Source organism: Dipodomys spectabilis, unplaced genomic scaffold, assembly GCF_019054845.1.
Source record: "Dipodomys spectabilis isolate Male_0828 unplaced genomic scaffold, ASM1905484v1 ptg000095l, whole genome shotgun sequence".
Classification (NCBI taxonomy): Eukaryota; Metazoa; Chordata; class Mammalia; order Rodentia; family Heteromyidae; genus Dipodomys; species Dipodomys spectabilis.
In genome coordinates this window covers 21,969,881-21,992,557 of record NW_024870772.1, presented here as the reverse complement: position 1 = coordinate 21,992,557, position 22,677 = coordinate 21,969,881, and the positions used below count along the sequence as shown (strand labels likewise).

The 22,677-nt window shown below is 43.1% G+C and overlaps 1 protein-coding gene across 7 annotated transcripts in view; it reads left to right on the top strand.

Moving 5' to 3' along the window:
- The window catches only part of Rubcnl (rubicon like autophagy enhancer), a 32,072-nt gene extending 10,133 nt beyond the window's left edge, over positions 1–21,939 (top strand). For 5 of the 7 annotated variants that reach the window (XM_042685762.1, XM_042685764.1, XM_042685765.1 and 2 more), the window contains 13 exons: positions 1,206–1,850; positions 5,640–5,722; positions 6,702–6,900; positions 8,701–8,805; positions 9,304–9,361; positions 10,823–10,955; positions 11,858–12,003; positions 13,757–13,821; positions 16,025–16,263; positions 17,414–17,475; positions 18,991–19,144; positions 20,178–20,268; positions 21,412–21,939. In XM_042685762.1, the coding sequence (XP_042541696.1) occupies positions 1,334–1,850; positions 5,640–5,722; positions 6,702–6,900; positions 8,701–8,805; positions 9,304–9,361; positions 10,823–10,955; positions 11,858–12,003; positions 13,757–13,821; positions 16,025–16,263; positions 17,414–17,475; positions 18,991–19,144; positions 20,178–20,268; positions 21,412–21,524 (1,965 nt within the window). In that variant the 5' untranslated portion in view covers positions 1,206–1,333 and the 3' untranslated portion in view covers positions 21,525–21,939. Of the gene's footprint in view, positions 1–907; positions 926–1,205; positions 1,851–5,639; positions 5,723–6,701; positions 6,901–8,700; positions 8,806–9,303; positions 9,362–10,822; positions 10,956–11,857; positions 12,004–13,756; positions 13,822–16,024; positions 16,272–17,413; positions 17,476–18,990; positions 19,145–20,177; positions 20,269–21,411 lie in introns of those variants that run through there. The other 2 variants (XM_042685767.1, XM_042685768.1) reach the window with 2 other exon arrangements.
- The last annotated feature ends 738 nt before the right edge of the window (positions 21,940–22,677 follow it).

Below are 22,677 nucleotides of genomic sequence, written 5' to 3'. Positions count from 1 at the left end.
TATTTGAATATACATGGTTGTTATTAACGTAAGCACTGAGTGAGAAAAATCTCCTATCATTAAGGAACATGGACTCACTTCCATTCCTCTGTGAATAATTCTGACCCAGTCTTAGAACAGTTGTATTGACTACAAAAGTCTTTCCTTGATCTCTTGACTTTATTTCTATTTTGTTGGATAGCCTTATCTGATTTCTTACTGTAATCCTATGTATGGAAGATGTGAGCTGGCAGAGAACAGACGAGGCCCTTGCTCTGGGGAGTTTGCATTCAGAGAGGAGTGGAATGGGGTGGAAAGACTAACAGTAAGGAGCTAAAACATAACCAGGAAGTGATCACTCCTGTGACATAAACTAAGCAGAGCGATGTGATAGGGAGCCAGAACAGGAACCTGCATTGAGAGAAGTAGTTAGGAAAGACTTCTCTGAGGAAGTAATTAAAAAGCCAAGGCATGTATGAGAAGAGGGTCATGCTCATTTGGAGGAAGAACATTTCAGGCGGAGGGTGTACTCCTCTGGTAGGAAAAATCTTGTAGAGAAAGGCTAGGTAGGCACTGGTGGCACATGCCTATAATCCTAGCTCCTCAAGAGGCTGACACCTGAAGATTATGGTTCATTGTCAGAACCTAGGCAGAGAAGTCTAAGAGGTTCTTATCTCTAATTAACTAGCATAAAGCTCAAGTTGGAAGTATGGCTTAAGTGGTAGATAGAGTGCAGGCTTTGATTTTTAAAAACTCAAGTAAGAGTATGTAAGGCCCTGAGTTCAAGCCTTGGTACTGGCACAAAAACCAAACAAATAGGTTCCCCCCACCCCCACCCCACCATAACAAAAACTTACAGAGTTCAAGAAGTAGTCGGGACTTAGAGAGGTGAGGTGAAGAAAAATAAGAGAGATCTTCAAAAGGCACACCAAACCTTAAGGATAAGGTAAGAAGTGTGAATTTTATTCCAGGTGTGATGGCAAACCATTGAGGGATTTTGAACTGGGGAATAACATGCCAATTGAAGTTTATTAACTATTGGCTTATGGATGGGTAAGCATAGAAGCTCCCAACTGAGCAGCGGATCAGAAATGGTTCCTGAATTCTAGGCATCAACCATTGGGAGATGTGTTTCTGATATGAGGAAAACACAATGATTTGGAGTTAAGAAGAAAAAAAAAAGGACTAAACCTGTATTTATCATGAATGATTCTTGCTCATTGCAGACAAACTCTTCAGACCTCCAGTTGGCCAGGTGGTGAGTTCCAGGACCGGGTCAGGTACTACCACAGCTGTCAGAGAGCTCATCCTATCGGTTTTTGAGTGGGTTTTCACCAGTCCCACGCTCAGAAGGATGGTGTCACAGTGTAAGGACCGACAGGACTCGCCTGTGGACCCCTGGAAAGGGATCAGCTGTGACTCTGGAGACACTGATGGTTGGCCCAGCCTCCTGGACCCTGACCACCCTGCTACCCAATTGGACATTAGGTTCAGGAGGAACAGAGCTGCCTGGCTGAATGACCCCTGTGTACAGCCACCACTGCTGGACTGGCCCTCTCAGGGACCAACAGCGCAGAACACTGGGAATCACCTTGGAGCAGCTGCAGACCCTCATTTGCACTCCTCACCGGAGTCCCCTGGAGACTTCCCGACAGAAATGCTGTTGTCTGATGGTTCTGCGAACTCTGCCCATGGGTCAAGTGAAAAGGGGAGCGACTTTTTGGCTCCCACAGAAGAGGAGGGGGTGCTTCCAGGACCCTCTCAGCAGCTGTCTATGGCCATCAGCCCTAAGAGTTTGTCTGCTTCCCCCTTTCCTGAGGTTGGCAGTGCTTGTTTCAAGTCTTCTCCCTTGATGATTTCTGTGGACAAAGGTAACGTTAGCTGGTGATTTTCCCTCCTTCCTCTCTGTCCATGCACTTTTTTTGGTCTAGTTACCACTTCAATGAGAGGCAAGTGCAGGAGCTCCTTCATAGTTACCACCAGCCCAGGCATCTGGATGGTTACAACAGGTGGATCGAGTAGTCACCTCCTGCTCAGACTGCAGGAAGAGGTCATCTTTTTTGTTCCACATATAGTTGATAGTCAATGCCATGTGCCATGTTCGGGTTGGTGTCTGCCTTCTGGAACGCAGAGCTCATTAGCTTGTCTGCAAGGGAGAGCATCAGCAGCACTGAGTATAGTGTGGGAGGGAGGAGGTATTTCTGCATAAGCAGAGGGAACTTGGTCTCAAACCAGTGCTCCTATAGGTGATGTACTCACCACACGTGTTCTATTTATATGACCAGGAAATGGTAAGACTACAAAACAATTGCCACTATTAAACCAGGAGCTCTCTCATTGCTACGAGATACATATTGTTCACATACCCAAATTACCCAAATGAGCTGATCCATGCAAAATATAACTTGAGTCCACTGATGAACTGCTATTGTAGAATGCTTGTTTTATTTTTAAACTATTCTTCATATTGTATACAATCTTTGCTTTATTTATATGGCTGTTAGAACCTACTTCAAATAGTTGGTAAAGTTTTTTTCCTTCAAAATAATTTTAAAAGCTCTCTACCTGAGAGCTGTGTCTTATTTGTATTTCTCAAAACATGAAGCTTACTTGTTCTATTGAAAACATTTGAAAAAAAATCAAAGAGATGTCAGTTTTTAACACATTATAGCTTAAGAGTAGTAGATTTTTTAACTGTCTTTCAATGGCAATTTTAAGATAAGTAAATTTGAATAAAATGACTCTTACTGTAGGCTTTTTTTCCTCTATGTTTTGCTCAACTGCGTATAGTTTTAAAGGTAAAGAGTGACTTTGTTCAGGCTCCTGGCTGTACTCAGGAAGCTAAGATCTGAGGAGCTCACTTTGAAAACAGTGTGGGCAGAAAAGTTGGAGAGACTCTAATAGCCAGCAAAATGCTAGTCTGAATGTGTGTCTCAAATGATAGAGTGCCCTGAGCAAATAGGCCCTGAGTTCATGCACTGGTACAGGACCACCCTTCTACCCCCTACCCCCCAAAAATAGAAAAGAAAAGAAGATATCAGGCACTGATGGCTCACAACTATAATCTTAGCTTTTTTGGAGGCTGGTATCTGAGGATCAAGGTTCAAAGCCAGCCCAGGCAGGAAAGTCTGTGAGACTCTTATCTTCAGTTAACCACCAGGAAACTGGAAGTGGAGTTGTTACTCAAAGTGGTAAAGCACTAGTCTTGAGCAAAAGAGCTCAAGTACAATGCCCAGGGGTGGAGTTCAAGCCCCACAACAGACCAAAAAAAAAAAGAGAGAGAGGCTTTTTAGATTTAGTGGTTTCTAACGGCTTAGTAAGCTGTTAGAGTGTCTCATGAAGACAAGCTTGTCCTTCTAAAAAAACAAAACCATCAGCTGGGCGCTGGTGGCTCATGCCTATAATCTAGCTACTTAAGAGCCTTAGATCTGAGGATTGCGGTTCCAAGCCAGCTGTAGCAGTTAAAGTCCATGGAAGGGGAGCTGGGGCTCAAGTGGTAGAACAGTAAGTAGCCTTGAGCAAAAACAAAAAAACCCAGGCTCTGAATTCAAGTCCTAGGACTGGCACAAAACCAAAATGGAACAAACACATCATGGTGACCTGTCACTGACTGAAATCATTTGTGAGGCCTGCCCCAAGCCATTTGTTCTTATCTCTGTACAGGAAGTCATCCTCCAACTTCCACTTATCCTGTCTCTTTGTCTTTCTTCCAGAAAAACAGACCCCAACACAAACAAAATAGGTATTGCATCTCTTTTTGTCCAAAGACAGTACCTTTAAAAATCACCCCATATTTTGAGGGTCTTACCTTAAAGTTGCTAATGGGATTCATTTTGTGAGAGAAGTCTTGGCTGATCTAGTTCTTTCTTTTTTATTTCATGTGAAACAATGATGGGAAGAACAGGTTTGGGCAGAATAGTGTGGCTGCCATAGATACGGTATGGCCCTCCAGTCCTACAATATTCTCTCCCTTTGTTGAAAAAGTTCACCAACCCCAGCTAAGAAGTCCCAAATTGTGTATGCTCCTGACCATCTAAGTGAACCTGTTTGTGTTGGTTTGTCAGCCCTGGAGCATTTAACTACCAGAATACACAGCATTTCATTCCAATGTAGCAAGAAGACTCAACTCTTGTAGTTGTCACAGACATTTTAGGTCCTGAGGCTGCCAAAAGAAGTCACATGACAGGAAAAGTGTTTGTTTGGATGGCTGTCATTGCTGGTAATAGCCTGGAGGTGGGGGCAAGAAAGGTTGAGTCAGCGCAATGTATCTTCTGCAGCTTCTCCTTGGTTTGGACTGGAAGATGATTTTTAGAGAAGCAAGGCTGACTTTTGTTCAGATGATTTGTGTATGTAACAGGAAGTTTGGGGTCAATTGCAATGAGCTGGAGAAGTGATCTTGTAATTCTTTTTTTTTTTTCTTTTTTGACAGTCATGGGGCTTGAACCCTGGGCCTGGGCACTGTCCCTCAGTTCTTCAGCTCAAGGCAGGTGCTCTACCACTTGAGCCACAGTGCCACTTCCACCTTTCTGGCGGTTTATTGGAGATAAGAGTCTCATGGAGTTTCCAGTCTGGGTTGGCTTTGAACCATGATCCTTGGATCTCAGCCTCCTGAGTAGCTAGGATTACAGATGTGAGCTACCAGCACCTAGCTTTTTTTTTTTTTTTTTTCGTTATGGGGCTTGAACTGAATGCTGTCCTGAGCTTTTTTGCTCAAGGCTAATGCTCTAACATTTGAGCCACAGCACTACTTCCAGTTTTTGAGTGGTTAATTGGAGATAAAAGTCTCATGGGGAATTATCTGTCCAGGCTGGCTTTGAACTGTGATCCTCAGATCTTAGCCTCCTGAGTACCTCAGACTATAGACACCTGTACTTGGTGTGATCTTGTAATTCTTATGGTGCTCCTTGTGAATTATTCCTTCTCTACTTCCCCATCTCCCTCTCTCTCTTCTTTCTACCCTCTTCACCATGGGGTTCTCCACTCCAATAGTTCTTCTAGGATAACCTTTAAAATACACCATTGGCTGCCTCTAGAAGGATTATTATTAAATCTTTCTTCTCTCAACTTAGTTTCTTCTAGAATTGGACTAAATTTTGTTTGATTTTTTTTTTTTTTTTTTTTGGTCCGGTTGTGGGGCCTGAACTCTGGGCCTGGGCGCTGTCCCTCAGCTCTTCAGCTCAAGGCTAGCGCTCTACCACTTGAGCCACAGTGCCACTTCCGGCTTTTTTCTTTTTTGCTTATGTGGTGCTGGGGAATCGAACCCAGGGCCTCAGGCATGCAAGGCAAGCGCTCTACCACTGAGCCACCTTCCTAGCCCAATGTTTGATTGTTTTTATACTAGTACTGAGTTTTGAACTCAGGGTCTAGAAACTGCCTCTTACTTGTTTTGCTTAAGGCACCTGAGCCATACCTCCACTTCTGGATTTTTTTCTGGCTAATTGGAGGTAAGAGTCTAACAGAATTTTCTGCCCAGGCTGGCTTCAAACTGTGATCCTCAGATCTCAGCTTCCCAAGTATCTAGGATTACAGACATCAACCATTGGTGTCCAGTGGTTCTTTTTTTTTTAATGTAATATTTAAAAGCTGTACTCTAGGGTTTTTTCACTTTCTTAGATAATCCTTGGACTTCCATTTTTAAATAACCACCTTATGACTGACAGGTGCTGGTCAAGTGAACAGAAGAGCCAGTTCTTTGAATTCCTACGTACCAGAGACATTTATACTGCCTTTTGACGTAGACAAGGTAAATGCCATCTTTCTTTTCTCCTTAAATACTGATCAGCACCTAATAGTGCTGTTCTGATTTAACTCTGGAGACTTTGCCTTGAGGAGACCTAGCAAATAAGTTTCCTCTCACTGTTTGATTGAAGTCCCAAGAAACACAAAGCTGAGAAGGTTCCCATGACAGGTGTTTGCTCAGCTGACAAGTTTTGCATAATTGATGAGTCAGATCAACTATTGAGTCACTACCAACATAGCACGTTTTACTATAAGGAATTCAGGTATGTCTCTGGATGATGTGGGATACAGGTTATAGATGACCTAGAATAACCCCGTTATGTGAACTCTTAGATTTTATCTCCATTGACTTCACTTTTTTTCTTTCTTTTTGTGTGCCAGTCCTAGGACTTGAAATCAGGACAAAGGCTTTGTTGCTGAGCTTTTTTTGCTCAAGGCTAGAGCTCTACTACTTGAGCCACAGCTTCACTTCCGACTTTTTGGTGATTAATATAACAGTCTCATGGACTTTCTTGCCCAGGCTGGCTTGATCTTCAGATCTTAGCTTCCTGAGTAGCTAGCATTATATATGTGAACCATTGGCACCAGGCTTTGCATAGGTATTCTTAACTCCCAAATCTAAAACGAATCTTCAAATCTAATCTAAAATCTAAAAAAAAAAAAATCTATAAAAAGTTGATTATATGCTGGGCAATGGTGGTTTATACCTAAAATCCTAGCTACTCAAGAGGCTGAGATCTGAAGATCACAGGTTGAAGCCAGCCAGGCAGAAGCATCCATGATAATATTCTTCTCTCCAACGAACCAATAACAAAACAGAAGCGGAGGTGTGGATCAAGTGGTAGAGTGCCAGCCTGGACCAAAAAGACAAGCGAAAGTGTGAGGCCTTGAATTTTGAGCCCCAGAGCTGACCATAAAGTATGTAAAGGAAAGAAAGAGAGCTGATTGATTATGCTTGTGTTTTAACTGACTGTTTTCCGCAGGAGAATGCCCACTTTCACGTGACAGATATGATCATATCAGCCATGGAGAAAATGAAGTGGGACAGGCAGATTCAGCTGCAGACAGAGAGCTGGAACATAAAGAAAGCTAGGAATGATGAAGATGGTCTGGAAGTGACCTTCTGCACCCCTCCAAAGCCCAAGCCCTGCTTTTCCACGTTTTCAAAGAGTGGCTGTGAAGGCAAGTGGGGCCAATGTGGGCATGCTTGATGCTGCATGCTCAATACACAGCTTCTCTCCTCTGCCATGTCTCAATGCATGTACCTTCCAGGTTTGTGTCTACAATTACTGACATAGCTCATGAGATCGCCATCATTGCTGTCATTCTGCCTCGGGTTAATTATCTACAGCCAGTTTTCAAAGGCTGTAGCTTCTTTTCTTTTTTTTTTCTAGGACTTTTGTATTTTACTTTTCTTTTTGTAGTGGCTGATGTTTCCCATCTTCCTTTGTAGTCACACAGTTCTCCTAATGCTCACCCCTACTTTTTTCTTGTCAGTTGTGGGGCTTGAACTTAGGGTCTGGACACTGTCCCTAAGCTCTTTTTGCTCAAGGCTAGCACTCTACCACTTTGAGCCACAGCTTCACTTCTGATTTTTGAGTAGTCAGTTGGAGTCTCCTGGCTTTGAACTGTGATCCTTAGATCTCAGCACCTGATGGCTAGGATTACAGGCGTGAACTACTGGTTCATGGCCCCACTTTCTTTCCTTTTGCAAGTAGTCCTTTTCCTTCCACTCAGCAAATAGCCTGTCTTGTACTCCTTACTATGAATCAATGGTACCCAGGATGTGATGTTCCTCCAAGAACTTCCTTGCTGGAGCCATGAGGGACAGACGGGAGGACCAGCCTAACAAGTGGGACCCAGGACCTAGGAAGTTCTTCCAGTAAGAAAGGGTACCTCAGCTGACAACCAACAGTCGTGTTTGCTACTGTCTAACCATTTCCAAATGCAAGTCATGTCTTTAGTGCTTTTGCTTTTCCCATATTTGCTGTCTGGCAGAATTTACTCAGGATATAACTTCAGTTACCCCTCCCCCTGCTTTAGTTCATATAATTGAATCTGTGATGCTAGCCCTGGATCTCTCTCCCAAGTGTTTGCTCTAGGTGGCTGGGACCTGTCCTGTCCACCTGGTTTGTCTCAGCTCCTCTGCTTTAACACTTCATTTCTAGGCCACTAGTGTTCATTTCAATGTATCAATTGCTCATATAAACATATCTATAACATAAAGGTATTCATGGTTAACCTCTAACTTAACATGTCTATTTATCTAACACAGAAAAAGTAGGAAAGGGAAAGAGCAAGAGAGAGAGGAGAGAGAGAGAGAACTGAGAAGAGAGGAGGGAGGAGGGAGGAGGGAGGGGGGAAGGGAAGGGAGATAAAGAAAAGAGAAAGGAAGAGAGGAGGAAAAGGGAAAGGAAAGGATGGGGAAAGGAGAGGAAGAAGAAGGAAAGGAGGGAGAGGGAGAGGGAGAGGGAGAGGGAGAGGGAGAGGGAGAGGAGAGGAGAGGAGAGGAGAAAAGAAGGGAGGGGAGAGGAGAGGAGAAAGCTTCTTTTCTCATCTTTCATCTACAAAGAAAGTCCAGATTCCCAGATTTCAGGTAGACCTGAATGTTGAGTGTAACTGCTAAACCTAGTAGAACATTTATTTTTTCTATACAGTTTGCCTCACTGTGAAGCTGACTTTGTTGGTTTTTAAAAAAATCTTTCATTTCTTTTCTGAACTTTATATTAAAGAAAAATTTAAACACACCTAAAAAGTGGGCAGAATAACCCAAGTCCCTCATCAACCTTTTTTTTTTAAATATATGAATATAAGAGGACGAAACTAGCTGCCTTCAGTTTTCATTTTCTTGATGCTGCATTGTAAAAATTCTTCCAAAATAATCTCTAGTGCTTTCATTTCCCGGTTTCTGATTAGCTGAGCGTTTCAGTTTGTGCATTTTTCCGTTTTCTTGATGGTGAAACCACTTCCTTCTTTTCCTAGGTTATGCTGTGTTACCAGTGGTCAGCCCTATGGCTGACACACCCTCTCCCTCCAGTGGCGGGAATGCAGCCTGCAAGTGTGACTTGGATGACTTTGTCATTTTAGGTAAGATTTGGGAACACATTGAGGGAGACCAGCTGCCTTCCATGTCCTTCTGCACATACCCTGACATGTGTCCTACATAACACTGAGTTAGGAGAATGGCTTTGAAAGAGATTTCTGCTGAAGCTAGATTATGTCCCTGATCTTGAAAAATAAAGTTATTCTTCTTGTTTTACGTATCTTCATCTCATTTGTGGAAATGAGTGGAAGTGGCAATACCGATTATGATCAATCTACTATCTTTGTGGCCTCTCAATTATAGTCTGATGGAATTTTAGATGGAATCCCTCTTAGATCATTATCTGGAGTCTCTGTAGTGTTGGCAGTAGTTGGTTATCAGCTGGTAGGTTAGGGCAGCAGTTCAAAGGAATCTGAAGCCCAGACATGCTGAATAGCTGGTTCTTCCTGAGATGCAGGGGGCTCTTAATTTATGGTTTTATAAAATGGGCGATGGCTGGTTGCAACAGAAGACCTTGCTACCCTTCTTTCATTTTCCCACAGGAATTGGGGAGTCTAATGATGTGACCAAAACCTGCAGATGCTCCTGCCCTTCTAAGAGGTACCTGGCTTCCATGTGTACCATGCCCAGACCCCTGGGTGCCTTCCTTGGAGGGTCTGAGAATGCCTGATACCTTATGCCTAGAGGATCAGTTCTAACAATGGAGATTGCTTCTTCAAACCAGTCAGTCATTTCTTGTATTAGCAGCCTCATTTGATTATAACCAAACTACCGGAGACAGCTATCCTATTAAGAAAAGTTCAGATCAGTTAGTTCAGTTTCGGAAGTTCCTTTGACTCAGTTCTTGTATGAACAGTGAATGGTGACACATCATGCAAGAGTGTCAGAGAGAGAGAGAGAGAGAGAGAGACAGAGAGAGAGAGAGAGAGAAGCAGAGAGGGGACAAGGAGTAGCTGGGGTCCCATCATCTTTGTGTGTGTGTGCGTATGCATGTGTGTGTTGGTTATGGTATTAGTACTTGAACTTAGGGCCTGGGCTGCTGTCTCTTAGCTTTTTCACTCAAGTCTCTTACCATTTGAGCCACAGTTCCCTTTCCAAATTTATGCTTGTTAATTGGAAATGGACTCTCACAAACTTTCTTGCTAAGGCTGGCTTTGAACCACAGTCCACAGGTCTCAGCCTCCTGAATATCTAGGATTACAGATGTGAATCACCAGTGCCTCCATCTTTGGCTCCAACATCCTTTATGAGCATACTCCTAATAGCCCAAGGACCTCCCTCTAGGCTCGACCTCCCAAAAGATCCAGCCACATCATTGGGGAGCCAAGCCCTTGATATATGAACCTGTGAGAGACACTCTCCATATTCAAACCATAGCACTTCAAGCTTACTGTCTTTTAGAGTGTATCAAAGGTTTTTGTATGCATCCTCATTTGGTACTTGTGGACAGGTTATGCAAGTCTGTGTGTGCGTGTGTATTTTAAACTTTATTTTATTTTTTAAATATTTAAACATTTTATTGAGGGTTCGAGGTCAAGTTAGTTCATAGGTTAAGCTGAGTTAGAATAAATGGTGTGAGTAAATCTGGAGCATGAGCCTGTAAGGGTAGATTTTTCCATCCCAGGTCTATATCTTATATGCATGTTATTAAGAGGCAGAAGGGTACAGAGTTAGGGGTTTCTCAGCCAGACCATCTGTGTTTGAATACTGATTCTACCAGTTAATTCTGTTAAACTTGATTTTATTGACATAAGCTAAAGCTTAAAGAAGATGTTCCTCAGGTCACAATGCTATTGAACAGCAAAAGCAGGACTTGAATTCAGATCTTCAGGCCCTTCATACCATACCTTCAAATCTGAGTACCCTCAATAAATGAAAGATCCCTGTGTTCCAAGAATGGATGTTGTCTTGTGTAAATTGCTCAGCCTCTAGTGGATGAATGCTCTCATACAACACCTATCTCAGGTTTGAGGGGTGCAGGAAAGTTGTGACCCTGAGGAAGGTTTGGAAGATATTCCTCATGCCCATGGTTTTCCAGTCTTTGCATCTCCTGTGTTTCAGTGCTACTTACCAGCCAGCCTTCAATTCTGCTGAGCTATTAGCCACAGAGTTGTTGCGAGTATTCCGGAAGAACTGGACCTTGTCTGTAGCTAGTTCTCAGGTGCCTGTTTTCCTCACGACAGCTGATTCAATAGTAAGTATTCACATCAAGGGACAGAGAATCAACAGTTTTTAAATTCTTGTTGGTGGATTGACCAGTAAGGATGGGTACATTTACTGGTGAAATGGCCGGATGAGGTCACTTGTTTATGATTCCTTGAGTGGTCTCTGGGTGTTGGGAAGACTCAAAATAAACAATTATTAGACACCAAGGACTGCATTTACTCATTTTCAGAAGTAACTCTCCTATTTTTATTAGTTGGGCTCAGACCTCAACAGTGCCTGTCAGTGGAGAAGCAGAGTAGATAACAAGTATTTGTATGTTGGTTTGTCTGTCTGTCTCTCTCTCGGTCTCTATCTCTGCATGTCTCTGTTTCTGGCGCCCACTGTCTCTGTGCCTCTTGCTGTTTTTGTCTTTCTCTCTGTCTCCTTCTGTCTCTCTGTTTCTGTTTTTCTGTGTATATATGAGTGTCTGTGCATGTGCGTATGTATGTGTTATCTTCATGGAATTAAAGCTATAACTGTGGCCAAATAGTGAAGGATATGGTGCTACTTTGTGGAATGGGACTTCTAGATGACAGGAGGAAAGCATAGGGGTTCAGAGTAGAGCCACTGAATATGCCTGGTAAAACAACAAGGTTCTGATTGGCTGCTTCTGGCTGGCTGTTGATTTAGGGGTGGGACCTCTTGTTCCTGAGGCATTCCATCCAGGTCAAAATGACCTATTTCAGTAAGTTCCAGGACTGGAAAAAAAAAGGACTAAAAATACTAAGAAAAGTGATCTCAGCTGGGTGGTGGAGGTCTTCCCTAATCAGCTGAAAGCATTCCAGTGTCTCATGGTAAATATGCTGATGTTCTTTAAAAAAAAATAAACACTTGAAATGTTGAAATAAGCTTGCTTAGGTTGTCCCTAAATCCTCTCTATGTTTTATGCAGGTTGTGGATGAAGAACAAATACAGAACAATTTTGAATCTAGTATAGAGTCAATACAAGAAGTGAAATCTAAGCCTAGGATCAGAGGGCCTGAGGACTGGTCCCCACCTAGGTTTCAAATCATATTTAATGTTCATCCACCTCTCAAGTAAGTATGGGGGCTGCCTGACCCCCAGTTCACTCCAAACAGGTTGTGATGGATCCTACCAGATTCTCTATGAAAGTATGCAGAGGAAATAGCAATATACAGGAATACACAGGGAATTTTGTTTTAGAAAAGGAAAGTGGACTGTTGTTTTTTGGTTTGGTTTTCTTGGAACCTTGTTGTGGGCATTTGGGTTTCTGACAGCATTGACGGTTGACAGTGTGGCTTATATATCTAGAATTATGAATATCACGTGACAACTGAAAATTGTGTGTGTGTGTGTGTGTGTGTGTGTGTGTGTGTGTGTGTGTGTGTGTGTGTAGTGGAGCCTCAGATTTCAGCCTCATGGATAATTGTATTATAGGTGTGAGCCACTGGCACCTGGCCAAAACCAAAACTAAGTTATTTTTAAAAAGAAAAATTAAATCTTGAGAGAGAGATGACAGTTAACAAATAGAAGTATAAATAAAAATATGCTTAATACTGAGAAGCAACAAAATCAGAAAGTTTATCAAACAACCAAAATGATGTGAAAAGCAAATAAACATATGTTTTATATATAACACATGTAAAATGCACAGGATATGTTATATATAACATATATCTTAAATGTTATATATGGGATATATGTGTGTGCATATATATATATATATATATGAAATATAAGATGCAGATAGATGTATGTTGAGACCATATCTTCTTCTGTGTTTTCTTTTGGGAGGATTCTGAGGTCTCTGCGGTTGCTTGGGGAAGATTCACTCTCTAAGCATGGTCTTTTTCTTATCTTGGCCATTTTTGCTGACCTTGAACTACAATCAAGCTCTACCTCTTTGTCTATATTTCTGGGTCACAGGTGAAATCATGTCATAAGAGTAAAGTAGAAAAACCCTTCCACAGGTGTTTTCTCCTTGGCAGAAATGGTTGAGAACTTTGTTTTGCATTAGCTTCTGTTTACTTAAAACTTTTTGGATCTAGTTGGAACTTTCCATGTGCTTCATCTTTTGGTGTCTGGTCTCTTGAACTGGATTCTAATACAGTGTGTTTCTAGTCCTATTTGGGAATGTTCCTGGCTCCTGGGCAGGGACAGTCACAAGCCCCTCAGAGCTCCCTTTGGGGAGAAGTTATTTGTGTTTTTCAGTGTGCTTTTTCAGAAGAATCTGAACTATCTCACTGTATGGTAGTACTTGATAGAAGCTGGGTATGGTAGTACATGCCTGTAATCTCAGCTCAGGAGAGGCTGAGGCAAGAGAATTATAAATTACTGACCAGCCTGGGCTATAAACTAAGACTGTCTCCAAACAAACAAACAAATAATTGAGGGGGAAAGGACTGACAGATTTCAATTAGAAAACCATATTGAAAAAAATATAAATTTTCCAAATTAAAAATGATAAAATGTGCCAGGTACTTTCAGCCCCTACCTGTTATCCTAGCTACTCAGAGGCTGAGGTCTGAGGATCACAGTTCAAAGCCAGCCCAGCAGGAAAGTCTGTGAGATTCTTAGATCAAATTAACCACCAAAAAGACAGAAATGGAGCTGTGGTTCAAGTGGTAGAGTACCACACTTGAACAAACTAAGGGACAATTCTCAGGCCCTGAGTTCAAGCCCCAGTACTGGAAGTACTCCCACACAAAAAAGATTAAATGAAGGCTTCAAGTCATGAAACACACTGTCATGTCACTCAGTTTTCCAGTCAGTGACAAATGGTCCATTGGTTACTTCTGCAATGTAATGATCACTGTTTTCTGTCCTCAGGAGGGAGCTGGTGATTGTGGCGCAGAACTTTGTCTGTGCAGGCTGTGGAACACCTGTGGAGCCTAGTAAGTATGGATCCTGGTTGCTGGCTTATGCTGGCTTGTGGCACCATGACTGAGCAAAGAATATCAATGTTGGGCAGCTCATTGCTTCTGTGGGAGATGCCATTCATAAGTTATTCTGAAAGCTTTATTTCCATGAAGTTCTCCTCCCTCCCTCCCTCCCTCCCTCCCTCCCTCCCTCCCTCCCTCCCTCCCTCCCTCCCTCCCTTCCTCCCTTCCTTCCTTCCTTCCTTCCTTCCTTCCTTCCTTCCTTCCTTCCTTCTTTCCTTCCTTCCTTCCTTCCTTCCTTCCTGCTATATAGTCCAGGCTGTCCCCTAATTCATGACCTGCCTGCCTCAGCCTCCAAAGTGTTGAGATTATCATGTTCTTCCAAGAAAACTCTTATATTTTATTGATTTATCTTTTTTTTTCTAGTCTGTCATGGGTCTTGAGCTCTTGGCCTGGGCGTTGTCCCTGAGCTCTTCAGCTCAAGGCAAGCACTCTACCACTTGAGCCACAGTGCCACTTCCAGTTTTCTGGAGGTTAATTGGAGAGAAGAGTCTCACAGGCTGGCTCTGAATCTCAGTCCTCAGATCTCAGCCTCCTGAGTGGCTCCTGAGTAGTTAGTATTACGGGTGTGAGCCACCAGCACCCAGCCTTGATTTATCTTTATCTGCCTTCACTGCTAGATAATAGTCCCACAGGAGTAGATACATTTTCAAGTTTCATTGCTTTGTCCCTAGCAAAGAAGAAGTATCTAACTGACCCATACTCAGTCTTCAAAAGATATTTGCTATGTGAGTGACTTGTCAGGGATTCTCTGAGAGTTTGAGGAATTGGCCTGAGAGCTTATTTCTGAGATGAAGCCTAGAAAATCAGGCTTCTCCAGTAAGACATTCAAACTTCCCTTGCAAGACCTAGACTTCCTTGTCCCATAAGGAGCTCTATGTCTGGAGATTACAATCCAAAAGCAGAAACCTGTGCTTTCTTTATCTGCTTGGATGGTAATGCTTGTAACCATTGACTGGTTATGACTGGTTTTCTTTCAGTCACTCTTTTCCCAGTTAGTCTAGCAAGGCTGCATCTGTGGGCAAACCTCTCTATCCTTGGTAGCTGCACATCAGTCACCCCAGGGGGCTGTGTCATACTGCACAGCTCTGGAATATTCTGTCCTCAGAGAGAGCTCCACTACAGCCCAGTTTAGGATTTCCTCTCTCCCCAATTTATCCATGTCATCCACTTTACAAAGCAAGCACAATCATCACTTACAACAGGCTCTCTCCTCTTTAATATTGTAGGCTTTGGGCTGGCTTCAAACTGCAATCCTCAGATTGCAGCCTCCTCTGGGTAACTTGGATTACAGGTGTGAGGCACCACACCCAATCTATACTTGTGCTTTGATGATCATGAAAGTTGCCGCTACATGATCATCCAAATGGTGATTGTATATATGTGCTGTCTTGAGGACCTTCCATTCTATCTGGAAGAAGTATATTCCAGAAAGAACTACTGCACATGAAAGACTGAAGTGTACCCTAGATGTTCCCTTAGCACCTACCTCACCACACTTTGCCTGTGGCAAGAGCCTCTGAATTTGTGTCAGTCTGTGACAGAGCAGAGAATCTCAGGGATTGTGCATTTCCTTGACCGTAGGGAGCCTGAGTGATTATCATACACCACTTGTTTTACTGCTTTCCATTTATTTCCTGTTCCTACCCTTTGCTTAGTTACACCCCCCCGCCCCATGCCCTTAATTATCAAGCAATTCTTTTGGATGCTACTTCCTAACATTATATGTGTCCTGCTTACAAATCCACAAAGCACCCTACCTATGTGTGATGTCACCAAGTCCAGTTCTGAGGTGAGTTTCAGTGGCTTTAGCACAGTTGGGCTGTAGACAGTCTGCCCTGCCCTGAGGGGAGATCTATACTCCCCACCAGATTTCTAGATCCTAAGTGGAAAGTTCTTTATGCTCCCCTGCAGTTTTCCATGTCCATCTTCTCAACCCAGTGGTATTTAGGAAGATCTTTGTTTTTTGACATCTCTTCCACCATAGCAACGTTCACGAATGGTGACCATTTAAGTCCCCAAGTTCCTTCGAAAGCCTTCCCAGCTGTGGTGAGGTCCTGTACCCAATCATCTTGAGTGTGAGCTTTCCCAGGGATCAGAGGAGAACCAGCCTCAGGTGCGCGAGGGGTGCTGACCTTCTTCCCTCTGTGCCTGGCAGAATTTGTGAAGCGGCTCCGGTACTGCGAGTACCTGGGCAAGTACTTCTGTGCGTGCTGCCACTCCTCCGCTGAGTCCTGCATCCCAGCGCGCATCCTGACCATGTGGGACTTCAGGAAGTACTACGTCAGCGATTTCTCCAAACGCCTGCTCGACAGCATATGGCACCAGCCCATTTTCAACTTGATGAGCACCAGCCACAGTCTGTATGCGAAAGCCAAGGAACTGGACAGGGTGAAGGTGGGCAGGTACCTCCGCAGAGCACGCAGGGGGTCCAGGGAGCAGAGTGTCTGGTGGTGGGACATGCATGGCACACTCTTGTTATTCTAGTTTTGAGATGTTTGCAGACAGGCTGGGCGCAGATGAACCACGATGTGACTAAAGCTTTATCTAGGGATGGGGGGAAGAGGGGACAGGGGACACTTCACTTGAATGAACTCCTCCGAGGATCCCAAACTGAGTTTTAAATTTATATATGTTCTGGCTGGAACTAACGGCTTTGTGCCGTCCCTGAGCTTTTTGGTTCAAGACTAGCATTCTTACCACTTGAGTCACATCTTCACTCCTGGCTCTTTTGGTAGTTAATTGGAGATAAGAGTCTCATGCTCTGGGCTGGTGGTTCACACCTGTAATCCTAGCTACTCAGGAGGCTGAGATCTGAGGATCATAGTTCAAAGCCAGCCTGGGCAGGAAAAGCTGTGAAACTCTTATCTCCAATAAACCACTCAGAAAACTGGAAGTGGTAGAGTGCTAGCCTTGAGCTGAAGAGCTGAAGGACAGCACCCAGGCCCAGAGTTCACGCCCCATGACAAAATAAAAAGAGTCTCATGGATGTTCTAACTGCCATCCTCAGATCTCAGCCTCCTGAGTAACTAGAATTATAGGGGTGAGCCACCAGTACCCAGCCTACTTTGTTTTTTCTTGAAGAAGGCCCCCAAAGGATTCACAAACCCTGGGCCCAGCCCAGATGTCAACTTACAAACTCCCACCCTAGAAGCTATTTGCTTTGAAAACAACAACAAAAAAGTTTTCTGTGTGTATGTATGTGCCAGTACTGAGGATGGAACTTGGGGACTGAATACTTGTCCCTTGGCTTTTTCTCAAGGCTGAAACTCTACCTCTTGAGCCATACCTCCACTTCTGGCTTTTGGTGGTTAATTGGAAATAAGAGTCTCATAGATTTTACTGCCTAGGCTGGCTTTGAACATCAGTCTTCAGGTGTCAGCCCCCTCAGTAGCTAGGATTAGCCACCGGCACCAGACTTAAACTTTTTTATTTTTTTAATATAGGGGTAGCATTGCAAGGTGAGAGATAATTCCTAACTTTAATTGCCCATTGCCATGTTCTTTATCACATTTCCTTCCCCTCCCGGTTTGTCTTCTCATGTTAGGACATCCAGGAGCAGCTGTTTCACGTCAAGAAGCTGTTGAAGAGTTGCAGGTTTGCTGACAGGTACAGTGGTCACCTTTCCCCTCCAATCTGTCCAACCTCCCCGCTCCGTCATCTTGATCCTCCTCTGTGTGCCTCTTTGCACAGAAATGGCCAACTCCCTGCTCTCTCTGAGGATGCGAATTTCTTCTTTCAACTCACTAAACCTGCTAAATCTCCAGGGGGAGAATTTAACTTGTTCGAAAGAATGAGGTGGGAAGGGAATGTCGCTAATGATGGAGCATCAGCCTTGGCTCTGGGTTCCATCCCAAAACTCAAACAAACAAACAACAACAAAAGCCAAAATAGGACAAGAATGAAAAGGAACTGTAGCCTGTGGGCTTTTAAAAAATGCACAATAATACTAATAAATTGTGATAAATCACAGAACATAACTGTTAGGTTTTTAAAAAGAGGTAGCCAAGTAAGAATAGCACCACGCACGTGGTATTCAGGTAAGGGGTAGGTTTATTCAGTAGATCTGCTGGGACAAGGCAAGGTTGGCACTCCATGAGGTGGGAAAGGCCTGGAAAAGAGAGAGAGCTGGGAAAGAGAGAGAAAAGAGCTAGAAAAGAGAGAGTCTGGGCCTGCACTAGGCCTTATCTAGGGTATGGGCGGAGAAAGGTGTGGCCACATCAAATTCAGATGAGACCTCAGCAGATGCAGACGTGACTTCTTCCAGGTGTGCCAGTTGCCTAGGTAACACAGGTACTGTGTGGAGACTTTGCTGCGAGGAGGGTGGAGTCTGCTAGCCATCCAGGAGTGGACCTTACAATAACATGACCATCTCAGTCATTTATGTGTACGCTTCAGTAACATTAAGCACATTCCCATTGTCATGTTTCTGTCTCCACCATCCATCTTGGGAACTCTATCTTGCAAAACTGAAACTCTGTATCTATTCAACACTTACTGCCCATTCCCTCCTTGCCCTAGGCCCTTGAAATTTACCTTTCTATTTTGCTTTTCTAAGAATTTGACTACTGTCAGGTGCTGTGACTCACCCCTGTTATCCTAGCTACTAAGGAGGCTGAGATTTGAGGATCATGGTTCGAAGCCAGCCCAGGCAGGAAAGTATGTGAGACTTTTTATCTCCAATTAACCAGCAAAAGGCTGGAAGTGGAGTTATGGCTCAAGTGATAGAGTGCTAAGCTTTAGTGAAAAGCAAAAAAACTAAGAGATCACACCCAAGTCTTGAATGCAAGCTCCAGTAATGGCATAAAAATAAAAAGCACATTTAATAAACATTAAAATAAAGCTTGCACTTGCCTCTAATTCTAGCACTTATGAGTCTGAGGCATGAGACTAGGTAGTGATTTTTGAAGGTGAGCTTCCATGGAATTTTAACTTTTTCTTGGTTCCCAAACAAACTTGCCATATGTTAAGTGGAGAACACAGTCCAATGTTATTCTCAGAGCTAGGCTTTTAAAAGTCGACTTCACATCATTAATGTTAGTGGCAGAACCCCCAGGAGAGCCCTTCCCTGTCCTGCATGTGATTGTGGGTGGCTTTCTGAACTCTCCGCTTCCTTTCTGGCAGTGTGTTGAAGGCCTTTGAACAGTTGCCTGCACACTTAACTGATGAACTCCACCTGTTCTCCATGGACGACCTGCTCAGGACCAAGAAAGGATGGCTGGCGCCTTTGCTCAAGGACCTTCTGAAAGCTTCTCTCACGCACGTGGCAGGCTGTGAGGTGAGGACTCTCCTAGAGTAGGCGTGGCCTTCTGCTAGGACCTGACCCCTTTCACCTCTCTCAGAAACCCCGGTCAAGCCAGGGACCAGAGACTCATGCTTCATTCTAGCTACTCAAAGAGCTGAGGTCTGAGGATCCAGGTTCAGAAAAATCCCTGAGATCCTTCTCTCCAATTAATCACAACAAAGTGGAAATGGAGCTGTGGCTCAAGTGGAAGACTGCCAGCCTTGAGTGAAAAAGCTAAGAGACAGTGTCTCAGGCCCTGAGCGCAAGCCCTTGAACTGGCATGCACACAACAAGAAACCCTGACAGCTGAGTAGAGTCAAGTGCAAACACCTGGGACAGGTCCTGGCAGAAAGCCAACACGTTGCAGGTGAGAAAACTGAGGCTCATAGTTGTGATTAGCAGATTCAGATCATCCTGCTGGGAACTGGCAGGGCTGGGTTACCAACTGAAGCACCCTGCCTTTTAAGTCTTTTTAGGCTCTCCCTTCTTCCAGGCAATTCTCCCTTGAAGTAAACCATGAGGGCTATGGCTCTAATAGAACAGGAAGGTCATACAGCCATCACAAATGACAATCCATTTAATTAATGAAGTAGTTTTAATTTTTTGAAATTTTATCTTGCTGTGTTGCCCCAGTAGTCTCCAATATAGGATCCTTCTGCTTCAACTTCTAAATACCTGGGATTACAAGCATATATCATCACCCTCAGCTTGACATTCCATCATTTAAGAATACAGCTATTTAGAAAAGGTGGAGGTTAAAAAAAGAAAAGAAGGTGGAGGTAGGATTAGCCAATCCTGGAACCATTAACTAGAGGCTGTATCTTAAAAACAAACTAAACATGCAAAAGGACTGGGGCTTTCAAAAGCTCAAGTGGTAGAGTACTTACCTAGCAAGCATAAGGTACAAGAAAGGAAGGAAGGATGGAAGGAAAGATAGAAGGAGGAAGGAAGATTAATTATAAAGTTCTGGTTTCTCCATGAAGATGTGCATTGCTACTCAGTAACCTTCACATGCCTTCTTTTGTAGCTGTGCCAGGGAAAGGGCTTCATCTGTGAATTTTGCCAGAGTACGACTGTCATTTTCCCATTTCAGACCACAACCTGTAGAAGATGCTCAGGTATTCTAATGACATAAGCCTAATAAAGCTTCCTTTAATTGCAAAGTTAATTTAAATTTAATAGCTTAATCCTAAAATTAGCTTAAAGTAAATATTTGTTTAATAACTTAAGCCCCAGACAATTAAAGTACTTAGTGCTGGTGTGTACCTAGACAGTTTTGAAGTGGGCGGGACAGGGATAATGGCTGATGTGGGGAGGGGAGGTGCCTGCTTCTGTTTTGTGATTGGATCACCATCACAGCCAACACTGAGGTGTTGGATCTGGCTGCTTTTGTGCTGCAGCTGACAGAGTTCATACAGGGACCAAAGGGCTTAAAATACTGACTTTGGCTCTTTACAAAAACTGATTGTGGGTGGGCACTTGTGGCTCCTGCCTATAACCCTAGCTACTCTGAGATCTGGGTATTGTGATTCAAAGCCAAAAGGAAAGTCCATGAGACTCTTATCTCCAGTTCACCACCAGAAAACTGGAAGTGGTGCTGTGGCTCAAAGTGGTTGAGTGCTAGCCTTGAGTAATAAAGCCCAGGGACAGCACAGAGGCTCTGAGTTCAAACCTCACAACCAACAAGCAAAAAACAAAAACAAAAAGTTGTGCTAGGGGGAATTGGGAATTGTGTGCTCTCTATTTCTTGTTCTCTCTCTCTCTCTCTCTCTCTCTCTCTCTCTCTCTCTCTCTGGTAGTATTGGAAAATGAACCCAGGGTCTCCAGATTGGGTGGGGGGAGAAGTTCAACTGGGGTATGATACCAATGACAACCTATCTCATGGAACCTCTGGGTCTGGGATGGCCTTTTATCAGTGCCCATCTTCAAACTCTACAGTGATTAGTCACTGGATGAAGTCAATTTTCAGGAAGGGAACATGACCTTGGATGAGGCAGCTCTTTATTTAGGGCCATTTCCAGCAGCTTTGGTGCTGGGACAGATCTGTAGGCTTCATGTTGTCTGCTACATCAGTCTGAGCATCATGACACCATGAGTTGCTGGTAATTTAATAATGAAGTGTTAAGCTAGCTGATTTCTTGTTATAAGACTTGGGTTCTGAGATGAGATTCTCTATCTCCAAGGGTAGGAGTGAGCATTCATTTGTAAGTGAGAAAACAAAGATGGCCCCTCTGCTGATGACTGGTCTTGCTTGCTTGCAGCCTGCAGAGCTTGTTTTCATAAGCAGTGCTTCCGGTCTTCTGATTGTCCTCGGTGTACCAGGATCACAACTCGGAGAAAACTTCTGGAAAGTTTGTCCTCTGCAGCAACATGATATCCCTAAGTGTTGTAGAAAAGACTGTGAACACACGTTAGGCAAGGAACCATTTGTGTCTACTAGTAATATAATTATTTTAGGTATTAAGCCTTGTATGTTAAGAAAAATATGTCCAAACTTCTATTTGTTGTATATATTTAATATTTTAAAAGAATGCAGATTGTTATTAAGTAAGGATTTTTGTTTACAAATGTTGAACTTTTTGCTGCTAGTTGTTATTTTTCTTTTTTATACAATTTGTTTGATAATTCTTAAATTGTATTGGGATAGTTGCATTTGCACACTCTTAGAACTTGTTTCTTTAAAAAAAAAAAAGAATTGTAACTGACAAAATCATTCAGTTTCTCTGGCTTTACAGCTTGTATATAAAACTGATAGTTGTTTTTAATGAACAAAACATAACTGAAAAATGTGTTGGCTTAGTCTTTCTTTTCCTCAAGAGTCAGACTTCTATTATAGGTGATTTTATGACTGTTGGTCATACATATCTTGTTAATTGCTTTTGTTTGAAGAAGAGCTAGCTTACCTTAGCATGCTGGGAGGTTCGGTTCAGGTGTAATATAAGATAGTTGCCTCTAGAGGGCAGTGTTTCGGACACACACAGCCAGCCTATGCTCTAGTCCACACTAGTCCCTGCTAAATGAAGGAGAGAACCTAATCCCAGCCTTTAGGACCTTGTCTCACAGATATAAAGAGCACGACATAAGGAATTTGAAGACTTAAATAAGCTAGAATAAAATGCTCTTTTTCTTTCCTTTTCTTTTTCTTAGACAGGGCCTCACTAAGTAGCCAGCCTGTGCTTGACCTGGTGATTCTACTTCAGCTTTGTATGCTGAGATTACAGGTGTGGGCCTGACAAGAAAATACTCTTAGCAGCATGACCCTAGTTGTCATATTAAAACCGTAAACATTAGTCAATAAGCTTCTGTGAATCATGAGGTTGGAGCTTGGTGAATTTCTTTTTCATGACACTTTTTATATTGCTTTCCTGGAAAATGAAAGCCTATTTTTTTCCCTTCTGCCACCTATATACTTTCTTCTTCTTGAGACAGGGAAAGAGAGGGAAGGAGAGAGACAGAGACAGAGAGATTCAGTGAGGTAACATGGAGCACATTGGAAGAAACGAGTGTCATCTATCAGTCTGGTGTCT